A 19,014-nucleotide genomic window follows, 5' to 3' on the forward strand; every position below is an offset into this window, starting at 1 on the left:
AATATACAAAGTAACAGGCAAGGCTAGACTGTAAAGGGGCTTTTTTGGCAGCCTTTGACAGTTGACAGGTGGGGAAATGGGGTGTAGATTATCCCTTAGCAGGGTTATCCTCTTGGGGATGCCCCAGTTTTCCAAGTCCCCAGCAACTGCTGCCCAACACGCCACCTCCATTTTCACTCCCAAACACCTTAACTGCTTCTAGTTTTGACAGCTGCCAAACTAGAAGCAGTTACTGCGTTTCTGAGCAAAAGAGGGGGTGACATGCACTTTTATATGAAAAAGGAAGGGTCAGGGAGGGGTGCAGTAGAAGAAGGGGATCCCCAAGGGTCGGGGAAGCCCTTTTAATCCTGGGTATTGCCTAGGGAAGTGGGTGATGTTGAGCACTTTGAAGGTGGGGGAAGTGATCTCTTACCTGAATGATCCCCAGGATTTAATGTGTTGTCCCAACCATTGGGGGCGCCACTCTTCTAGTCCACCCCACCCCAAGTTGACAGCACCACTTTTTCATATAAAAGTGTGTGCCACCCCTTATTTGCTCGTCTTCCATTATCCGCAGCTAGGGTTGAGAGCTGTCAATGGAGCTGTCAAAGCGTGTGGCTGCTAATGGAAACTGGAGGGAAAAATGGGGAGCTGTGTAGATCTGCTTGAAAAAAACTCTCTTTGTCATATGTTTACCAGTTGTAGTTGGGCTGTATTAAATTTATTTCTCCTTGGATGGCATCTAGATCCTTTGGAAACCTCCTATTCCAAAGGATCTCTAATTTTGTTTAATTTTGTACTAATTTTGTACCTTCTCTAATTTTGTACTAGAAATATTCTTTTTGCACACAGAATTCTTTTTGCACATAATGAAGTCAGAATTCTTATTTTTATTATTTTAACTCCAGGGTCTATTTCTTCTTGTGATGCATTTCTTAATGTCTTCCAAAGCAAAGGCCTAAGACAAGAAGTCATCTGTCCTTGTGCTAGTTCACCAGAGGCGCTCACAGTGGCTATTAGAAGGTATTGTATATTTAAATTTAAAATGAGTGGTCCTGGAGGTAATGTAGTTTCATGTGTACAGCTGTCCCAGAACTGGATACATCATCTCTCTTGGTTTTGATTTTACTACTTTCTTTTTTTAATTAATCAGTTTGTAACTTAAAAGGTTCTGGTACCTTGTTGTTTTCCATTGATGTATAAAGGAAAGTATACCTTTCTTCTGTAGTAAGGCAGCTATATCAAACCCAACTTTCTGTACACCAAGTTTGTCTTTATTTCAGAACTTTAAAGTTTTTTATTTTAAATTTTTTGAAAGGCAACATTACAAGACTGTATCATTCTGATATGCTTGGATTTCTTTTGGAAACTTATTCAAACTTTTTTTTGTTGCATTGAGTGTTATCTGACATCTGAGTCATTTGATATTATCTTCCCATTCACTGGCTTTATATAGTTTTCAATAAAGTTTTGCATTCCGATGGTAGAGAAATACCTATGAGCCCCATGGTTTCCCCCACAAAGCATACACGAAAGCTACATATTTTATTTTATTTTATTTTAATTAAATAAATAAATAAATTTCTTAATCGCCCATCTGGCTGGTCACCCGGCCACTCTGGGTGATGTACAATAGTACAACAGTTTAAAACAATAAAATTCCACATTAAAACATCGTTTCTAAAAATACCCTAACCCACCCCAAATGCCTGCCTGAACAACCATGTTTTTAATGCATGGCAGAAGCTCATTCAAGAGGGGGCATGGCGGAGTTCCCTAGGGAGGGCGTTCCACAGAGTGGGGGCCACCACAGAAAAGGCCCTCTCTCTCGTCCTCACCAGCCTAGCTGTCCTGGCTGATAGGACAGAGAGGAGGCTATCTGAAGCTGATCTTGTTGAGCAGCCTGTCTGGTGTTGCTGGAGGCACTCCTTGAGATAGGCTGGACCGGAACCGTATAGGGTTTTAAAGGTCAAAACCAACACCTTGAATTTGGCCCGGAAAACAACTGGTAACCAGTGCAACTCCTTCAGCACCGAAATGATGTGTTCACAGTGGCGGCTGCCTTTAATCAGGGAGGCATACAGAGAAGGCACCTGTACTATGTCATAGTGGTGTTGACACAAACTTCATGGGTAGATTCACACATGTACCTTAAAAGGAGCCAGTATATTGTAGTGACTGGACAGTTGGGCCAGGGAGACCTGCACTTAGAACTCTGCTCACTGGGTGACTTTGGGCCAGTCACTATCTCTTGGTTTAACTTACCTCTTAGGGTTGTTGTGAGCATAAAATGGATGAGGAAAAACTGTGAGATCCCTAGAAAAAAGGCAGGATACAACTGCAATTGTAGTCTTCACACAGTTCTAGCTTGACTCCTATTGACACAGGGCATTTATGTCATGATAAATTATCTCTGCAATAACCAGCCTGTAATGGTAGGAAACCATTTGGGCTATCAAGTGACTGTCACATAGGAAGTTGCTTAATACGAAGTCAGATCATGGGTCCATCCAACTCAGTTTTGTCTGCTGGCTGGCCACTGCTCAGCAGGATCTCAGAGAAGGGCCTTCCCAGCCCTCCTTAGAGACGCTCATGATTAAGTCTGGGACTTTTTGCAAACAAAGGATGTGCTCTGTCACTAAGCTATAGCCCAAAGAAATTGTTGAAGCATTTTTAAAATGCAGAGCAAACACAACAGAGCCCCGCATTGATTTTCATAGGGCTGAAGCATGCCTAACTTCTCTGGGTTGTGATCCTGGAAGCATTTTGCATGTTCTTCCCTACTATTTGGAGATACAGTAATAATGCTCTGTGTTTGTCCTTTTAAACTGTTTGGATTGCTTCCAGAAACCATGAGTTCTGCACACTTAAATACATGTTTGACTACAATAACGCTGGTTGAGCCCTACTGAAAATATATTCAAGAGCCAAGCATCTATGCGCAATAAGACTACGGAAATCCATGCTTACTTCCTCTAATGAAGTTAAATTTATATCACACTACTCCTGTAGCTTGTTTGTATCAATGCTGTGTGATGAAAGGACAAGCCCTTTAAAAAAAAATAAAACAAAAGTATGGCGAATTTCCAGTGTGATCATATGAGCAGCATAGGACATGTGGAAGATTAGAGGACTTGAGATAATGTTGATCAATAGTGTGGTTGAGCCTTCCTTTTAAATGATGGGAAGGCCATTCATCATTGCTGTCCTTTTACCAGCCTCCCATTTGTTATGCTTTAATGTACATTCAAACCAACCCGTGGCCTGCACAGTCGATCCTTTTTGTTGGTGTCATGTTGGAAGGGGGAAGAAACCCCCTTAGTATCTTTTAATTGAAATTTGTGGAGACAGTCATCTGTTACTGTTTTTTAATGAACATGGTTAGCTAATACCCATCTAGTATTTCAAACATCAAAGAACGCTGTAGTAATTAAAGATTAACCCTGCAGGCAAGCATTTTTTTTATGATGGATTGCGGAAGGCAGAGATGCACACTAGCACCTCTGTTTTATCAGGAATATGTCCTGACGTCTGCCTGCGTTGCATGAGAACATGTGCCATAACTTAAAGCAGTGTTCTCTGAAGAGTCATGCCACTAAAACAAATGTTGCATTTTTTCCTTTGTGCTTCTTAGCTTCAAAGTCCTATGTAGCAGTGGAGGCTGGTGGCTCCGAAGTCAGAGGGGCAGTGAATGCGCTCCGGATTTCAGTCAGAACCTGAACTGAAATTCTGACTGAATTCTGGTTCTGACTGAAATCCGGAGCGCATTCACTGCCCCTCTGACTTCGGAGCCACCAGCCTCCACTACTATGTAAATATATGCAAGATGTATGTTGGTGTTGAAGCCAAGAAGCAAATTGATCAAGGACTGGGCTGTGTTCATACATCATGGCAAAAAGATCAGAAATGGAACAGTACAAATGGCTTTTATTAATGCTAACTAAAGGCCTTTTCTAGCTGCTCACCACCTTCCATTCCCTTGGATTTTTCACATAATCCAAGTGCCTTGACCCACAAAACCAAAGAGGAGTCACAGAGAAATGATCCGGTCTGTATCTACAGAGCTCCGGCTTGGGTCCTGTTTCTGAGTCATGCTAGAACATAAAGAGTGTGACAGAATGTTGAGAGAGGCGGAAAGGGTGATGTTGGGAAGGGGCTACCAGAGTCACTTTACCTGAGGTGGAGGTCAAACCTGGAGCCATCTCTGTCCTGTGTGCCTGTCTATTCTTAAAATATTATACAGTGAGATGCCCATTCTGTTTTTCAAACATATTTGACACGTTCCACATATTTGTAGGCCAACAGATGATAGCAATCAACCGCCAGGCCGGGGGGTCCTATCCATGCACGGTCTTACCTATGGCGTAATCAGAGTGGATTCTGAAGAAAAACTTTCTGTTCTAACTGTGCAAGATGTTGGCCTGGTGATGCCCGGAGGTAAGGCTTCTACCGCTTTCCTTAGAAAGCTTCCTGTTTTAAAAAAAATACTTGGGTTTCATGAAGCCATGCAAGATCTGTTCAGCAAAGATAGTTTCAAATTACTCTCTAAATTTTCTTCCTAAGGGATCTTGGAAATTGTAGATTTTGTAAAGTGGCAAAAGATCTCTAAGAGAACGCTGAGCATGTAAAAAAACTTGCTTCAGATTACTCAAGCAATGTGTGTATTTCAGGGTATAAGCATATATACATTTTAAGAAGAAGGTCAGATAATTCTAAGTATTTAAAAAGCTGCATAGTTTTTCCATAAATGGCCACAAACTTGTCTGTTTTACAAAAGTCTGGCTGCACCTAGTTTTATTCTGTTGATCTACTGAAAAAACTTACGGCACGTACTCAGATAATACATATTGTACATCCCCTATTGCCTAAGCTTTTAATATCTCAAACCTAAATTGTGGCTAACTAATTTATATTTGCTCATCTTGACTTCTTATTATCCAAATACTTAAGTGACAATCTGTTTTCCCACGCTGAAGGTCATTCTACACATTCAGTAAATCACACGGCAGAGACCTCCTGTGATTATACCACTCCAGAATGCAAGTGAAGAGATAACATGTTTGAATGTTCCCTACAGCAAAAACTCACTGCCTGTGGAAAGCTACCCCTTCAGAGAAAATGAATCTAACCAACCTTCTGACTGATGTGCTAATTCTCTACATGAAAGGAGTGTTTGCAGTAAGGAACCATTCAAGATATCTCACCTGTATTCTGGAGTGGTACAGTTTTTCATAAGGGTTATAGTCCTGATTTACACATTGATTTTGAGATGACTCTTGCGGTAGTGTTGGGCAGAGATATTGGGTTTGGATGTGGGAAACACAGTTCCAAATTCCCACTAAGCAATAAAGTTAATTGGGTGGTCTTGGATAGTTTTGCTCTGTTCCTCTTTTTTCCAGTGGTAAGTTTGTTCTGTCCCATTTCCTCAACAGTTGGCGAATTTTGGGAAAACAATCAACATGAAAACACATTTTCATGCATTTTTCTCCTAACATATGCATTTTTGTGTGTACTTTTTCCTAATATACACGTTTGGGAAAAGCAGTTTCCCCTAATATAATGCACTTTTGTATGTTATTTTCACGAATAATATGATTTTTCTCTATGCACTTTAGCCTAAGACACACATTTTTGATTGCCTTTTTTGGTTGGAGAACTGCACTGCAAAATTCAGAAATGTGTGGTTATCAAAGCACAGTTGCATTGCATTTCTCATATTGATTTGAGAAGTGCGAATTAGGTAATTTCGCATTAAAATGTGAATAGAGGGAATTTCTCCCCCATCCCTGTTGATGGATGGATCACCATTTCTTGGCTCAATCTACTTCACAACATTATTGTGGGTTTAAAGCACTTCTTTGAGCTGCTTGGAAGAAGGATGGAATACAAACAACGACATTTTAAAATAAACCTTGCTGAAATGTGGTGATCTTGTGTTTTAAACCTGTATCAAGACTTCTGGTCAGAAGATGCATTCTGCTGGGAATGTCACCTACAGAAATTCCATTGAAATGAAGGCAAATGGTGCAAGAGCATCACTCCCATTTATTGCAGTGACAGATGTGAACACTGGAGTCTTTCCCAGTGGGCCATGTTTGAGATTCATCGAGACACTGTTCCCTGAATAGCGCCAGCTCTGTTCAAGCCAAGATCTGCTGTAGTTTTGCTGCTTCTTTTTTCTCCTTCCTTGTTCCCTTTTTTCTCCTTCCTCGTACGCTACCATCTCTCAGTTGAACATGTGCATACAATTATTTAAAAAATGATGTCGTCCTAGGCAGATTGTGATAACTTTCAGACTTGAAGCCCTCAGTCTGAACTTCCAAACTTGACCTGAAGCTTTGATTCCTTTTATGCAAGGCCAAGTTTTTCCATGAAAGACCCTCGAATGAATCATACATAAAACGACACACACACAGTTTTTGTGTTCTGTATTTTAAAATAGTAGCAAAGTAAAGGTTCCTTCCTAATGTTTAAAACTGTTACTCCCCCCTTTTTTAAACTTATGTGTTAATATATAATATGTGGGCTTAGCTAATATAATGTTAGATCGGTATTGACACTATGTGCATCTTTCGCAGTGGATGAAAATGGATGTAAAGCTAGTGCTCTTTGCACTTATAAAGGCATCCTGCTCTGTTTCTCTTCTTCCTGCTGTCATGCTGGCTTCTTTCCCATTTCTAAACATATACTTGTCTCAGTATTACTGCAGTAGCAATCGATCAGGAGTCATATATGGCCTTCCTTTTTTGTGCCTAAGATTTGAAAGGGCAGAAGCATTGAGAGGTGGAATAATTTCCAATAAGTTGGAGCACAGGCTCATTCTAAAAAAACTTCTTTCTTTGACAGTGCCATGTCTCTCCCCCGAACCCCTCTGTTTCTACCCTTAATAATAATTATTATTGAGGGTGTATTTATCTTTCTACAGCCATCCCTCTTATAGCTTTAGCTGTAATACATGTTATGTCTGTCTTATCTCGATTAAGTATTTAATGTTATTTTGTTAGGGGAATTACTTCTGTATCTTCCCTTCTTGCTATACCACTCAAAAACTTGCTTCCTTGGGTAAAGTGGGGGGGCGGGGGCGGCGACGGGGACGACAGTTATCTTGACAACCCTTCTGAATGCTGAATACACGTTTGCTGATTAGTAAGAAGCTCTCCCAAAGTATCTTTCATATTAACTCTTTCAAAGCTTAAAAGGCAGCATGAGCTATTAAATCCACGTTTGATACTGCATGCACAGTGCAAAACTAAATGTTTATGTCTCTAATGTTTACATGAATACTAAGCAATAAAACTATTAAATCAACATTAACACTTTTTATTTTCCTTTATCTGTATATCTACTTATCTACCCATCTGTCTGTCCGTCCGTCCGTCCGTCCATCCATCCATCCATTCCATTCCATATCTACACTGCCCAACACCCTAAACTACCAGGGTGTGTCACAAAAAATGATACATTCCTGTAAGGCTAACAAGCTGTATTTCTAAAACCTCTCTTGCTTTCTCTTAATAGCCATAATGTGTGCAGTAAAGCCAGATGGAATTCCTCAACTCTGTCGAACAGATGAAGTAGGTGAACTCTGCGTATGTGCTATTGCAACAGGTACATCTTATTATGGACTCTCTGGAATGACCAAAAACACGTTTGAGGTGAGTTGGGGTTAAACAAAACTGTTCCCTCCTTAGCCCTTAAAGTCTGAAAAATTCTTTTTGTATTAGTAGTGATACAGATGCTTCTATGTGTCTTCTTATGGACATATGAAGCTGCCTTTATACTGCATCAGACCATTGGTTCACCTACTCTGATTGGCAGTGGCCAATCAGTCTTCTCTAAAACATATGTATCTTCCTATCTTACACTGGAAAGCAATTATTACGAAGCAAAGAAAAGGGCTTGCTGTCTTCTGAGCCTACACTTTCACATTTGCTTTTATAATATTAGCATCTCACAAAATTGATTGCAGATAATCCCAAAATGCAGGAGAAGCAGTTTTCCTGCTAAAGCTCCCCCCCAAAAAGCAAAGGAAATCAAGCTGTCTAAGTTTCTTGGATGGAAGATTACCTGGGAACAATATGTAGGGAGGGTTATGGAGAAAAAGCAGGGTGTAGATGTGATAAGTAGGTAAGTGCCTGTGCGCAGCAGTTATTTAATGGAACCCTCTGTTGCTGTTCTGTTATTTTGTAGTTTCTTTTCATATAGCCCTTAGCACAGCTTCAGGCAAGGTCCTAACAGTCTGGGTGTTAAGGCCAAACAGCGCATCTCTGGTGTATGACTGTGGTGAATGTGTCTTCTCATAGCTGCAGGGGCATTTCTACTAGCAGCAAAAACTTGAGAAGTCAAGAACTTCAGCCTCAAACTTTTTCCTGCTGGCCATATGGGGAGACAGCACCCAAACTGTCTTAGTTTATGAGCTACCCATGAATAGAGTTTGGCCTAAAGCGACCCTTCCTTAACTCCCACGTTCTGTACTCTACCCTTATTTCTGAAAAACCTATTTGGTTGGTTTTCCAGTTAGGTTTTATTTTAGCTTAGTGTTGCCATCCCTAACTGGCAATAGTTTTATCCTCACCTTTTGAGAAAAAAGCTTTTTTTCTGGAGGTGAAAATGCATTTCCAGAAAAACGCTTTTGGATTTGTGGGGATGGAAATGATTTTATTTGTGTTCTTACAGACATATGAAGCTGGCTTTTTTTTTTATAGAGTCAGGCCACTGTTATGAAAGGTCTTGCATACATACCCAAGGCCACCTGAGGTTCTGGAACCAAACCTGGGTCTTCAGACAAAGGTGATCTACCAGCAGTTACTGCAGCTTGTGCCAGAACTTAACCATGACTTTGCTGCAGTGTATTACTCAAAATGTGCCCAGTCAGACACAGGTCTTATTCAAACTACTGGTGGGATCCTGTCTAGATTTCAACATTTAAGAATTAGGTTTACCAACCACTTTGCTAAAACAGCTTCACAGCCCTATTATAATTCTAGATTTTCAGGGGCATTGGAGTCAATTTCTGTCTGTATTCCCCAGAAAGTGATGGGAACCAGAAACTTATGCTTCACTTGTAATAGCTCTGAACTCTGTACATTTCATGGAGGGTGCTCTAGAAGCTCCTAAACCAACCCACTGACGCAATACAATTGAAGTCCAGCACTTCCCTCTCTGTCCTACAGGTGTTCCCTATGACCAGTTCAGGCGCACCAATAAGCGAATACCCTTTTATAAGAACCGGGCTGCTTGGTTTTATTGGCCCTGGTGGACTCGTTTTTGTTGTTGGCAAAATGGATGGTCTGATGGTTGTCAGCGGACGAAGGCACAACGCGGATGACATTGTAGCCACAGCGTTGGCAGTGGAACCAATGAAGTTTGTCTACAGGGGAAGGTTCGCTCCATTTTCATCCCCCTGCCCCTTAAAAAGGAATGGGATGCTGGAAAAGGCAGTTGTATTGATCAGAGGAGAATTTAAAATACTCTGGTAATCTGTGTGCCAAGTAGATTATGAAACATGTGTTAGCGGCCCTGGGGAGCTTTTCCACAGCTGCTTGTTCAAGAATAAAACCAAACCATAGTAATCCATAGTAAATGTTTTAGCTTTAGGTCTGCCTTGTATGTATCGGGAAGAAGGCATGACAAACAGCAAATAAACGTTTTATTCATTTATTGCAAGTATTTATACACCACCCTATAACCAAGTTCTTGGGATAGCGTACAGCAAGAAAAAAACCCTAACATTAAAATACGTCTGCTAAAACAAATAACTGTAAAACATGAAAAAGCAGTGCGCCCCCTACAAAAACAAAACAGTGGAAAGATAAAAACAAATCAAAGCTAGAATGAATTACATGGCTTAGGAAAAGAAGGGCGCCTACACTTGATGGCAAAATGACATCAAAGTAGGCGCGGAGCAAGTCTCTCTGGAGAGGGCGTTCCATCACTGGGGTTCCACAAATGGAGAGAAATGCAACCTTGCTTGTCCCTATTGGTCTAAATAAAAACTGCTTGTCCCTATTGGTCTACATAAAAACTGCCTCGAGCATTTATAGAGCAAAAACATATTCTGCAATGGTTGTGTATGTGTCTTCGGAGAGCTGAAATGAGTTGGCTTTTATAATAGCTGTTCTCCAGCAGTGCTCTATTTTAAACCTAGGTAGGTGTTCAATGCAGCTGTCTCTTTCTAGAAGAAATAAGAGCCCCAGTCTTCTCTTTTGCATAATTAACGAGTAATGAGTCACGGAGGATAATGGAATACAGTTTCCTCTCCACTTGATGGTCTTGCCCAGTTGACTGTCCTGGTTTGCACATCCCACAGAATAGCAGTGTTTTCGGTGAGTGTCCTTCATGATGAGAGGATAGTTATCGTTGCTGAACAAAGGCCGGATTCGACGGAGGAAGACAGCTTTCAATGGATGAGCAGAGTGCTGCAGGTACATTTGTTTCAGTTAGAATCAGCAGGGTCAAAGGGAAATTCCTGGTGGCCGGATGTGCCACCTCTATCCTGGAAGCATAAGCCAAATTGTCACATCTTGTGGTATTTATATACAGAGACGTGAGACATCCATGTGCAAAGCAGACAGCTACTCTTGGTCCTGCCCAATTTATCCCACGTTCAGGGGCTGGCATAAGGCTTTTTTCTGCCTGCGGTAAAGGACAAGATGGTGCCTGCCCCCATTCCATATACAAATGCTAACCAGACTGGCAACCAAGTCTTACTTCAACTGGACAGAGTCCTCCACTACACCTCAGGGCAGCTGGCTAGCTTAGGGGGCACAGGGCAAGCTGTGCATCACACACAGCTCTGCTTACTCCCTGCCCTTTAGCATCTGCCATCTGAGGCAGCTGCCTCAATCTGGCTAATGGCAGGGCCGGCTCTGCCTCCTTGATCCTCCTTGGAACCTTCTGCTGTACAGAGAGCTGAAAACTTACTTGGATATACTACACAGCCCCCTCTCCTCCTTTCTTGTGTGGACAGTTCATATATAAATAGAAGAGGCCGCAGTACTATATTTTTGTCCCCGCTCCTTTGTTCTTTCATGACAGGTTTTCACTAAAACCTCGGGGTTGTTTTAAACACACACATCCCTTGACAGAAAAGGCTTGCAGCTGTGAGAAATTTTGGCTGGCCTGGCTTATAAGGCAGAGTAATGATGGAGCCTGAATAGCAGTGGAGGTTGGTGTCAGTGGGGGTGATGAATCCACTCCAGGTTTCAGTCAGAAACAGTCAGAACTCTAAGGGAGCTCTCCAAGATGCTTCCACACCTTGGATAACTCCTTTAGAGTTCTGACTGATATCTGGAGCAGATGCACCACCCCGCTGATACTGGAGCCACCAGCCTCCACTGCTGTATAGGTACTCCTTATAGCACTGGGGCCCGGAAGGCAGCTGACTGGCCACTCAACCAGCTGTATACTAAAAATGGCACCCAGAAGGGGAAAGGAAAGGGGGCAGGTGGTTTTATTGCCTTCATTATAATGGCTTCTGCCAGTTCTTTTGCTTTTTTATGCCAAACATTTTCCACCATGAGCCCAAGAACGCAGATGCCTTTAGTAAACACTGTGCTTGTTCCCATCCTAAGCTTTCCAACCATCCAGTGGATCCGATGGTACTGCATACACCTTGAACCTTAAAAAATCAATTTTTCAGAAGTGCACATTGAAAGTAAAAAGAAAAGGCTATAAATGTTCTTATTTGCTGCCATAGCAAACCTGTGACTTGCTTTTTCTTATGAGTTGTTTGCCATTAGCCTTTTGTTTTGCCAGGCTGCGTGATTTAGTTCATGGTTGCTGTAGACCAGTTGCAAATGAAGCTGCCTGAATGATCATTCAAGCATATTTATTGTCTAGTTAAATAAAGTCTTCACACATGGTCACACTTGGCTTTGATGTGTTGTATATACTTGATTTCACAACATGTGTAATTGCGGCAAAGGAAATACTTGCCCATTCTATACACATATTATTATTTATAAAGCTCCATCAACAACAGAGCTACTGCCTCCCTTTGCATTTTATGGCCTTTTACTCCCGCTGTTATAATTTATTTTTCACTGTCCCTATGCACGTGAACATGTTGTGGCTTGAACAAAACAAAATGGTTACTCCTTCTGTTGTAGTTGATTTGTTGCCATATACTAACATGACTGCCCTCATGGGATTCATTATCAACATATATGGCACTTTACATAGTAACATGAGCAAAAACAGGGCCCTGTCCCAAGGAACTTACAGTCTAAAATGTAAACAGTCTAAAATATTATTAGTCTAAAACAGGAGTAGGCGACATGGCACCCACAGGCACCAGTCCCGCCTTTTTTCCTTCAAGGAACTCAAGGTGGCGTACATAATCCTCCTCCTCCTCCATTTTAGCCTCACAACAACAACCCTTTGAGGTAGGTTGGGCTGAGAGTATGTGACTGGCCCAAAGTCACCCAGTGAGCTTCCGTGGCCGAGTGGGGACGAGAACCCGGATCTCCCGACTCCCAGTCCAGCACTCTCGCCACTACACCACACTCCCTTCTTGCCTCCTTAGCAATTCAAAATCCATAATTCTGTGAGTCAATATATTGAGTTTTTATCGGGGTGAGATGTGGAATTCCTAGAATAGTTAGAGGGTGCTTTCATTCCAATGTTCAAGAGTATGCAAATCAAGTTTAGTTTTATCCTTGGTAAAGTTATTCTCAGTTTGCAGCACACAGCTACCAAGAAAGGGACATGGGTATTTGGCCTTCACATGTTTTCCATCTGTGAAAACAGCACCTGAGTTGAGGTTGCTCATTTGAAATCACCATCTGTATGATCCTGATGATCTGAGTACCGTTTACTGATGTCAGCTTCCATTTTTTCCTTGAACTTTTTGTGAATTCAGAATATATTATTTTTAATGTTGTTGTTCATGCATAATTGTGAGTGGTAAGTAGCTCCCACCACCTGTGCATTAACTTCCACCTCTTTTGTTTAAATGTTTCTAGGCTATAGACAGTATTCATCAGGTGGGGGTTTACTGCCTAGCCCTGGTACCAGCAAACACACTCCCAAAGACTCCTCTAGGTGGAATCCATTTATCAGAAACTAAACAGCTTTTCCTTGAAGGTGCGCTGCATCCCTGTAATGTGTTGATGTGTCCACACACCTGTGTAACAAACCTGCCTAAACCAAGACAAAAACAGCCAGGTAAGCACAATAGCTCCATAAATATTGTTTCATTTAATCCTCTTACTGTACCCTTTCCGCTTGCGCCATATGTTTATTACCTTTTTGAACAGCCCTTGGAATATTCTTTAGCTGTTGTACCTAGATCAACTATCCCCAACCTGTGCCCTCCAGATGTGTTGGACTACGACTCCCATCATTCCCCATTGGCCATGCTGGCTGAAGATGGTGGGAGGTGTAGTCTAACACATCTGGAGGGCACCAGGTTGGGTAAGGCTGACCTAGATATTGGAGATAATGGATTGTTTGTTTGTTTGTTTATTACTATACCTCCCCATAGCCGAAGCTCTCTGGACAGTTCACAAAAATTAATTTCCCTTCCAAGAGAAAGATTTTTTGATCCAGTGGGGAATACAACCCCCTGTCATCTATAGATAAATAAATAAACTGATGTTGCCTCTCTGTGCACCCGGTACACATTTTATTCATCATACAAAAAGACAGACTCTGTTGGCTGAGCATTCTGCAGGCTCTCCCAGCAGTTGCGGAAATATTGATGAGAAGGAAGGAGATGCATGATGGCCAGCAGTCTTTTCCCTTGTTATCAGTAGTTACCTTGGCTCATCTAATCTCCCCTGCTCCTCAAGTGCTAGGGGAGATTAGCTGAGCATGATAACTGGAGATAAAGTCCTGCTGCCCAGTGAAGTCCTTCCCTGTAGTTATGACTTCAAATAGTAACTTCTGCAGCTTTCTCCTAGGATTGGGAAGGAGTCTTCAAAATTCTCTGGCGTGCAAAGGTTTTCACATGATGAGGATGATGTAGCCATGTTTATGGCCACTTTAATGGTTTTATTTATTAATTTATTACATTTCTATACTGCCCCATAGTCGAAGCTCTCTGGGTGGTTCACAAGTTGACCTCTTCTTTTTTCAGTAGTGAAAATGTGTTCATGAGCTTGCCCTTTTCCCATCCGAGTATGCATGTGACAGTTTGTGAATAGGTTTTAGTCCAGGAATCCCCAAAGTGGCACCTGCGGGCAACCATAGTGCCCATGGGGAACTCCCAACAGAAGCTCTCCACTCCCTGCCCCTTCAAAAAGATTTGTTTAAATAAAACCCTAGGAAAATGTTAGGGCAGCCTTCTTTCTTTCCCTTTCTAGCCTCTAGCCTTGCTCTTTCTGCTCTACCCCTTTGCCTTGCTGTTTCCTCCTCCCTCCCAGCCTCTAGCCTCACTATTTCTCTCCCCACCCTCACCCCCACACACACACACACACAACTCTTTAGCTTGCTTTTGACTAGCCAGGGAGTGGAATGGAGACCTTTGTGGTCTAAAGAGGAAAATTTGCAACAAAGTTTAGCATGTAGTGCATGGGTGGGCATCTTCTGGGGTCTGGGGCTCACCCCCCTCCCCCGGGCTGCACTGCTGCAGCTGCCATGCCACCAATTTTGGCAGCAGAGGGGTGGCAAAAAAAAGTTGGCAGCAAAGCACTACAGAGCCTTCGGAACGCCAAATTTATCTTGAAAACCAACCACTAGATTTCTTGCCGCTGGCAGCTCAGTAGCAGCTGCCAAAGCTGGACTTCCACATGTTTCCTATCCCTGATGTAGTGGATGCCACTCTGGATGACAGGAGGCAATAGCTGTAATTTTGCATTTTAGAACTTGCACAAGTTTGCTTTTAACCCTACTATGAACATCTTTCTGATATACTGTAGAAATTGGCCCTGCCTCTGTGATGGTGGGGAATCTGGTCTCTGGAAAAAGAATTGCTCAGGCAAGCGGCAGAGATTTGGGGCAAATAGAAGACAACGATCAAGCCAGAAAGGTAGAGTGAAATACCTCCCTTGTATATGGTACAGGGCTTCGCAGAATAGCATAATTGCCGCATGGTTACTTCCAATATTTATTGGATTTCTGGGGGCAAGCTCAAAGCAAGGATAAAAGTTTCTTTCATTTCATCGCCAGATTTTTTTTAAAAGGTTGCAATTTGCTTTGAACAGATGCTGGAAAAGCAAGATACAAATATTTTAAATAAATACAGGCTTCATTGAACTTGGTTCAATTTTGATTAAGCATTCTGAGGATCACACTGAACATACGCTGTTCCCTATTTTAGGAGCGTTACGTTAGTTAGAGCGGGTATAGATAACTTGGCACCCTCCAGATGTTTTGGACTACAACTCCCCTTTACCATTGGCTATGGTGGCTAGGGCTGATGGGAGTTATAGTCCAAAACGTCTGGAAGGTGCCAGGTTGGATACCCCTGGGTTAAGAGTCTCCTTTTTAAAAGCTTATTTTAGCCTTAAAAAAACATTTTTTTACAATTGTTGGAAGACAAAAAACATTCTGCTGTTGCAGCCCTAGGGCATGGTCTGAAGGCACATGAAGCACCAAGCTTGCTGAAGCTAAGCAGGTCTGGAGCTGGTCAGTGCCTGGATGGGAGACTGCTTGGGATCCTGTGCACATCACTTTGTGTACATCACTTTTCTCCCTGGAAAAAAGGCAGGATAAAAATCTAAATAATTAACAAAATTTGGGTCGCTCACATGGTGACCTGGGACAGCTGGAAAATGTGTATGTGCTAGGTCACACCATATGTGCCACATAGATGTTTTTGGTATCGTGGCAAAATCTTATCTGCAAACTGGATACCAGCACATGCTGGTGTTTCATGCACCTTCCCTACAGCTACGACCTTTTCAGTGGTTGCGTGAACCGACTTGTATTCCATTGCCAGTATGTAATATAGAAACCACACATTGGTAGTAGCATCATGTGGCACAGATTTGATGCAAAATTGCACATATATTTTTTGTACTTCAGAATTATGTATGTGTTTAACTTGGCATGTATTATGCATAGTAGTCAGTTTTAAAACTGACCTAATAGTTTCTAGGAATGTGAATATTTAATTTGAAGAACCTCTTGAGTATGCACTTTCATCCTCATATCTCACAGGCTTACAGTTTTAAGCCATTTAGGACAAAAGACCTTTGCTCTGTTGATTCATGAACAACGCAGAGTACAGCAATTTAGTTTAGCTTATCAATTTTAAATACTTATATCCTGCCTTTTCATTTCTTCACTCCCAAAGCTCTTGAGTTTATTCTTCCACAATGATGTGATATGTGAATGTGTAAAACTGGCATCAGTGTCAAGTGCAGAAGGGACAGCTCTCTAACTGTGCAATCCTATGCACACTTAACTGGCACTAAGTCCTACTGAACTCAACAGGATTTACTTCTGAGTAGACATCCATAGGATTGCACTGCACAAGTGCTAAAAGATGGTTAATGGGTTTCTTACCTCTCTGTTGTTTTTCCCTCCCCAGTTTCTGTTTCTTTCGGAAGTCTTACAGTGGAGGGCACAAACAACTCCTGACCATGTGCTTTACACACTACTAAATTGTAGGGTAAGAATATCTGTGGTTTATTTATATTATGAAGGTGTCTTTTTGTGGGGGCTGAGAGCACAAAACAGTTCCATTTAAAGCAATAACTTGGGTTAAAAAAATACCTAAGTACCAATAGAATCAACTATATCCCAGACAGAAAATTATTTACAATACTTGCAGAAGATGTTCAGACTTTTGAAAATCTCTGTAGGAATAGAGTACTATCACTGTGGAGCTTGGAATGCCTCCCCCCCCCCCCCTTATATCTGTCATACAGACTTTGTGCATGATTGGTACAGTTTGGAATTTAATGAGGTATGATTTTTCTATGCACTGTTCCCCTGCCATATATTTTGTCCTGCTTGGAGGAAATCCCAATTCTTCTGTTAGCCTGCTTCGTGGGAAGAGCTGCTTTTTTCTATAGGTGCTAATGTTAAAGCTCAGTGCGCAAAATCAAATGATGCAGGCCTCCCAAGACTGTACCATTTCAAGAGTGCAATGTGGCAACAAGAGACACGGTGATTAGATCTTGTCCTTACTAAACTCCAGGTTTGTCTTAAAAAAAAAAAAATGTTCAGAGGTGGCAAGGATCTCCCTGAGATCCCTTAACAGTATCAGTTATTATGTTCTCAGCTAGTGAGGAGACTGTGAAGAACACAAAATCTTCCTTTCCCGTATGTCTTCAGCAAGCTTTTTTCAAATTTTCCCTCTAATCTGTATGATTGAACCGTTCATTTCATAAAAGCACTTGATGCATGATAATGGAGTTTATTACCATTCTGCTCAACAATGAAGCCTTCACGTTATGAGATGGATAATAAATTCTACAGTTGTTTGTGCAAGAGATGCACGTTGTGAATAAAAACTAGTTTCTTAACAACTGGAGGGTGAGTGTTTACATTTGCAGCTGAGACAATAGACAGCTTTAGATGCTTCCAAATGTGCAGCATCTCTTCAGTTAATTTTTGGTTTCTTTCTTTCATTGGACACTCCATTTAAATGCATTTTTATTGGTTGTGGAAATTTCCAGTTGAGATGGATGCTGGAAATCTTGATCTCCAGAAAAGGAGCAGCACAGATGGTACACATGCAGGCTTATTCTCACACTTCTCTGTTGTCAAATATTATTTCTAGACTGGCTGGAGAATATCTCACATACCCACTTACTTCCTCCAATCATTTTGTCTTCCATTAAGCTGCCAGGGAGGGAGTCATGTCCTAAGTCTAATTATGTGTAACTGAAACAATCACACATTCTGCCCTTGTTTACTCTGCCTCAGCTTCCCTCTTCATCTTCTTTCCCTATCTCAAATTTTAGATTGTAAGCTTCTTGTGGCAGGGACCTGTCCTCTTGTAGTCTGTAAAGCATCATGTACAAGCTACTCCTACTATTATTATTATCATCGTTATCGTTATCATCATTATTGTTAGTATTATTTTCATTTTCATTTATAATATTTCTATACCACCCCTTAGCAGAAGCTCTCTGGGTGGTACACAAAGATTAAAAACCATTAAAAATACTTTATACAAAGTGCAAAACCATTTACATACATACATATAAACAGACAGCACACACAGAGACTACATATAAACCATTTTTAAACTATCAACCAAAGATTGATGGAACCAATAATTGTTGTTGTTCAATCGTTCAGTCGTGTCCGACTCTTCGTGACCCCATGGACCATAGCACGCCAGGCCTTCCTGTCCTGTGCTCTCTCCTGGAGTGTGCTCAAGTTCATATTCATTGCATCAGTGATGCTATCTAGCCATCTCATCCTCTGCCGTCCCCTTCTCCTTTTGCCTTCAATCTTTCCCAGCATCAGGGTCTTTTCCAGGGAGTTTTCTCTTCGCATTACGTGGCCAAAATATTTGAGCTTCAGTTTCAGTATCTGTCCTTCCAATGAGCAGTCAGGGTTGATTTCCTTTAGGATGGACTGATTTGACCTCCTGTCTTCTCCAGCACCACAGTTCGAAAGCATCGATTCTTCGGCGCTCAGCTTTCCTTATAGTCCAGCTCTCACAGCCATACGTTGCTACTGGGAAAACCATAGCTTTGATTATTTGTAAGATGTCACTGAAGTCATATTTGTGCAGAGCCACTTTAAAATTAACTAGGAAAGGAATTGTAAAGACATTTAACCATTCCTCCCCCTCCCCCCCCCCCGTGTTGGCAGATTCTCTGTGATGATGATGATTGAATCATCATTAAATAACTATTAAAGGGAGAGAGCTGCAGTTGAGACAGTTTTGAACAGTGTGAGGTAGGGTAAAAAGAAATACCCCCTGTCAGAAACCATCCAATGGACTCAAATGGGCAGGTCCAGCAGCACATGTTTAGGCTACCTCATTCTCTTCAGACAGCCTCCTACAAATCTCTGTCGTGAAGGGAGAGTGTGCTCTAACTTGGAGAGAAGGAAGGAGAAATCAATGTATTAGATCTAGTGTGCACAACATGTCAGCATCACCCAGGGTTCAATAATCTCCCCTTC

The 19,014-nt window shown here is 41.7% G+C and overlaps 1 protein-coding gene across 3 annotated transcripts in view; it reads left to right on the top strand.

The window, feature by feature from the left end:
• Positions 1-19,014, top strand: part of DIP2C (DIP2 acetate--CoA ligase C (putative)) — a 421,153-nt gene that overhangs the window by 347,758 nt on the left and 54,381 nt on the right. For all 3 annotated transcript variants that reach the window (XM_084859248.1, XM_084859249.1, XM_084859250.1), the window contains 8 exons: positions 888-1,002; positions 4,277-4,416; positions 7,498-7,634; positions 9,153-9,361; positions 10,289-10,403; positions 12,945-13,146; positions 14,841-14,950; positions 16,457-16,537. In XM_084859248.1, coding sequence (XP_084715374.1) covers positions 888-1,002; positions 4,277-4,416; positions 7,498-7,634; positions 9,153-9,361; positions 10,289-10,403; positions 12,945-13,146; positions 14,841-14,950; positions 16,457-16,537 — 1,109 coding nt within the window. The remainder of the gene's footprint in view (positions 1-887; positions 1,003-4,276; positions 4,417-7,497; positions 7,635-9,152; positions 9,362-10,288; positions 10,404-12,944; positions 13,147-14,840; positions 14,951-16,456; positions 16,538-19,014) is intronic.

Source organism: Heloderma suspectum, chromosome 5 (assembly GCF_057233095.1).
Source record: "Heloderma suspectum isolate Gila_16-S chromosome 5, 16-S_ref, whole genome shotgun sequence".
NCBI classification, from domain to species: Eukaryota; Metazoa; Chordata; class Lepidosauria; order Squamata; family Helodermatidae; genus Heloderma; species Heloderma suspectum.